The 4812-nt window shown below is 29.7% G+C and overlaps 1 protein-coding gene across 1 annotated transcript; it reads right to left on the reverse strand.

The window, feature by feature from the left end:
- LOC107439497 (uncharacterized) lies at positions 1 to 4812 on the reverse strand. The gene is made up of 2 exons (XM_016052127.3): positions 4596 to 4812; positions 1 to 1522 (listed from the first exon to the last, which is right to left on the reverse strand). The coding sequence occupies exons 1-2, from the start codon at positions 4621 to 4623 to the stop codon at positions 1002 to 1004; spliced, it is 549 nt and encodes a 182-aa protein (XP_015907613.1). The 5' UTR covers positions 4624 to 4812; the 3' UTR covers positions 1 to 1001.

Here is a 4812-nt window from a genome sequence, read left to right on the forward strand (position 1 = left end):
TTTTACGAATAAGTCTTTTTATTTACAGTTTATCACAATGAAAAATAATAACACTCACATATATGATTCATAAAATCAATAACATTTAAATTTCATTAAAAAATAATGAATTTAAATTTTAATTATGAAATTAAATATGAAATAAATACAATGAAATGCGACAGGGTTTTCGCGAGTCTTTAATAGTTGTTGCGAAGAGGAGAAGAAACTTGATTATTTGTGGCCACTACTATTTGTTTTTTTGTAAAACTATAATTTATAGATTGTTCTACATAGATCAGCAGTTCCCAATTTTTTACTGCTACGGGACCCGAAATAATAGGGCATCTTTTGGTGGAACCCCAAACATATAAATTAAATTTATTAGCAGCTGTGCAATAAAAGAAAGTATGTTAACTATTTTTATAACAAATACAAATACAAAACGCAATAAAAACAAAAGTATACTCTTGAAAATAGTTTATATCCTCCATAGTGATATAGAAAGTTTTTTCACGCATTAAATTATTTGTTATAGCTGAATATATGTTAAGAAAACTGTATGTTTTTCAGTATGAAAACACTATTCAGAGTTCCATTTTTATAAATAGATTAACTATTTAATCAGAGTTGCCAGCTTGCTTCGATTTGTGGGCCGAAATTTTCTTAGTAATAACAAAATCTAGGTTTTAGTTACAATTTTTTTAAACCTTTTTTACAAAACTAGATGCCGAGAGTGGAACAGTTGGCATCATAACTGCTTAGTTATGATGCCAACTATTGATACCCGATTGGTTATGCAGTACGAGTGAAAAGTTTGGCACTTCATTGTGACAAGAGTTAATGGTTAGAACATAATTTATCACGCTAACTAGTTATAAATAACAGCATATAAATAAGTTTTAAATGATTATTTCATAAACCATCTTTTCAAATATAAATAACACTTTTATCTTCTACAGGCTCATGCTACACATCTTGGACTATCAGCCATTATAGCGATTAAAAATGTTCTTTTGTCATCAAATGACGGTGCTTTTTTTGCCGAATATTGACGGAAATTTAGAACTAAGTTGGGCTGAGAGTGAACGACTTCGACTTTCAGGTACTGTCACTTCTTGACTTTTTGTATAACTATCCTCGAGTCCAACCACGCTGTTCCCCAGAGATGAACAGTCATACTCAAAATCGCAATCATCACGCTCCAAGTTCACGCTGAGAGATGCTGTGTTGATATCAGCGTCATCAACGCACAAATGGCAAGTGGAATACAAATGATTTGGATGATTATCTTCGAAATCAGTCAACGAATCGTCTTCGTCGTCATCATTCGATTCCAAATGAGCATACAATTGAGATTCTTCTTTTTGGCAACATTTGCCTCGATAAGATTTAAGAATTTGAAAGGCAACAGCAATTATAAAAAGCAAAAGAAAGAAAATGATTGTTCCGATGACAACATATTTGTCTGAGAGAATGTCACCGTTTGAAAAACTAGTGTCATTCCTCGTTGCGTTGATGGGTTGAAAAATTCTCACAGGACCTGGAATGGAAAGAAATGACAAACATTAGATAAATTTTGCATAGGCAGGTATAAAATGAAATATAAGTGGGGAAAAAATCTATATAACATTTGAAAACAAAAATATGTATTTGTGTAGCTGCCAACTTGTATGGTCACCTGGACGGAATTTATAAACTGGAAATAAAATATTAATAAAGTAAAAAGAGTTTTCTAAAATTTAATAAGCTACTAAGCACAACTGCTTATAAAACTGTTGGTCCAATTGGAAAGATCATGCTGCAAGTTTTTAGAAATTTACCTTATTTTGAAAAATTTGGATTTTTGACTATCAAAATTTAATAAGCTACTTTGCTAACAAGTAAAAGTACATGTTCTAGTGATCGGATTTACACGAGCCAAAATCTAATCTTAATGGTTTAAGGGAGTGACTTCAAATATGCTAATTAATAAGTGCTACAGAAGTCGAACAAAAATATAGAAACACTTCTGTACTAACTCTATGTAAGCAGTTTTTTCTCTAGCAGCGAATGCTTTGAAAGATTTTACATGACAAAACTGTTGGCACAATTCGAAAGATCGCGCAGCAAGTTTTTGGCAATGGTGTCAATTTTAGACATGTAAAATTTCCCTCGTCTAAAATGAGTGAAGAAAGTTTAAAGCTTTTTTCTGTTATAAATACCACTATAATTAAAAATGCATATTTTATAAGTATTACAATCCTACAGAATATTTTCAATATTTCCCAGGTTCGAATCCTGGTCTCGGCAGTTAAATATATTTAAAATTGTTGTTATTAAAACTAATACAAAGTTCTTAACTTCCTAAAATTAAAACCTTTTTCCTTTTTCAATATCACTTTAATTAAAAAAGCATGCCTATATAAATATTACAATCCTACAGAATATTCTCAAAATTTCCCAGGTTCGAATCCTGGTCTCGGCAGTTAAATATTTTCAAAATTGCTGTTATTAAAACTAATACGATGTTGTTAAATTCCTCTCCTCATATTCGTCGATCCGAAGATCGCAAAAATATATATGACATCATTTCTAAAAGCTACAGTCTTTCAAATTGCGCCAACAGTTTTCCCAAAACAGTTGCTGCCACACATTTCAGCCAAAACATTTGCTGCGAAAAGAAAGTATAGAAGTGTTACCAGTTACCTTATTTTTTTCCAACAACTATATCAAGAAGCGAAATTAGATATAAAAATATACTTTGTCTAAATTTGTTTTTACTTTTAGCATATTTCGGGAACGTTTTCCACACACAATTGTAACTTTCATTGATTCAACTAATCCCATCATTTATAAAAAAAGAATGTTTTTATTTTTCTATATAGTAACGGAAGAAAAAGATACATTAAAGGTTTTTTTTCCTATAAAGATAAATTATCTTTCGAATAATTACTATTTTTTTTAACTAATTAATAATTTTAAGTAATTCCAAGTAGAAAAAAATTATCTTTTGTAATTTTTTATTGATTCATTTAATAATGGCCGAAAAATATTTCAATTGTAAGGATAATTTTTTTAACATTTTAAGCCATATAATTTAAATGGCAAAATCCAAAGCTTGAATGAAAACTGTCAAATAGTTTTTGAGAAATAAAAATTTTCATGTACGGGTGATTTTAAAAATTTTTTTTACTCAAGGATGTCGTTCACATTTTTCGATTTGTCATTTTAAATTACTTAGTTTAAAATGATGAAAAAATTCATAAACTTTATTATTCAAACAATTTTAAATCACAGTTAATTATAACAATAAAAACTAATAAATAATCATGAAATTTTATAATTGTTTGAATATATTTTTCGATGTGCTTATAAAGTTCTTTCGGTTGGGTAAGAAAAAGCTAAAAATTGAAATTAACATTTTGGGGACCAAACTTTCCAACACTCTGCAGACTAAACTATTGGAACCATATTTTCCATAGTGCGACTATCCTTTTTATAACGATAGTCAAAAGTTATGATTTAAAAATGTTTTATCAATTTTTAATATATTTAAAGAAATTAGCCTAGTTTACTCTTTATAATATTATATATTATAAAGAGTATTTACGATTATATATTTACAATTACTAATGTTCAACTCCGTAGCCTTGTTATTTTGCACCCAATCCAGAAAATAAGGGAACTCCTGGATCAAGTATTGGGAGAAATTCGCCTTCGTGGAAGACTTTTTGATGGAACAAACCCGCTTTTGCGCTTCATTGGGACGAAAACCCCTCACGGTTAGTCTGGCTGCAACGGGACCTTAAACCACGATCCGTCTACCACTGAGGATATTTTACGTCAGCACTGTGGTCGGGGTACGCCGGATGTGGAATTCGTATCGACCAGCCATCGCTGTGATTCGAACCCAGTTCACTTCTTTGCAAGGCGAAAGCTCCATCCTTCGAAAATGATTTAAAATATTTTCGTAATAACATTTCCAGATTACAAAATATGAAAACAAAAGCGTAAATAGAGGGATCTTTTATAGCTCGTTCTTACTGCAGTACTGAAGCGCGTTTGATTTGTTAGTTACCTTGGATTTGCCCGAAAACCGATGTGCGCAAGCTAATAGTATTATACTGGATAATTTAAAGTTTATAATTAATAAGGGTGATATTTTAATGATATTAGAAAATTCACGTGTATTTTTTTTAAAAAAGAAAGAAAAAGAAAGAAACACGATTTTTACTGTTCAGATTCATAAAAATTGGCTCAAAGAGCAACGTCCCAAACAAATGAAATTAAAAAAAGGGAATTGAAAACGAAAACAAAAGGAAAACGAAAGTAAGTTAATAGTAGATAATATTAAGTGCTAGAGCTGCATTAAATATGATCACTAAAACATACCACAAAAAAGACAAAAAAAAAAGAGAAAAAAACGAAAAAATTTAAGAAAATCAATAACATTATAATAATTAATATACACAAAATTATTAATGCATTCGTCAGTTCTGGTGAATATTATATATATATATTAAACTATATGCATCCCAATACATATTTGTCTAATGTACTTCTTGTACGCTTAAAATAAAGAAAAAATTTTAGAACTTTTAAATTAGAAAAAATTAAAAACGTGAGCCTCCTACCTTTTTCCGAAATGCTTAAAAATTCCATTTTTACAAAGCACAATTCTGTCAACTATTTAATCACAGCTTTTCCATAAACGAAATATCGCATTTTCTCTTGTGAATCGCATGCAGCATTTTGCTATATTTAATTATTGATATAAAATAAACATTAAATAAATCGTGTGACAGATGAATAATATCGATTATCTTATCGCTCGTCTGCTGTGATCAGATA

Source organism: Parasteatoda tepidariorum, chromosome 8, assembly GCF_043381705.1.
Source record: "Parasteatoda tepidariorum isolate YZ-2023 chromosome 8, CAS_Ptep_4.0, whole genome shotgun sequence".
NCBI classification, from domain to species: domain Eukaryota; kingdom Metazoa; phylum Arthropoda; class Arachnida; order Araneae; family Theridiidae; genus Parasteatoda; species Parasteatoda tepidariorum.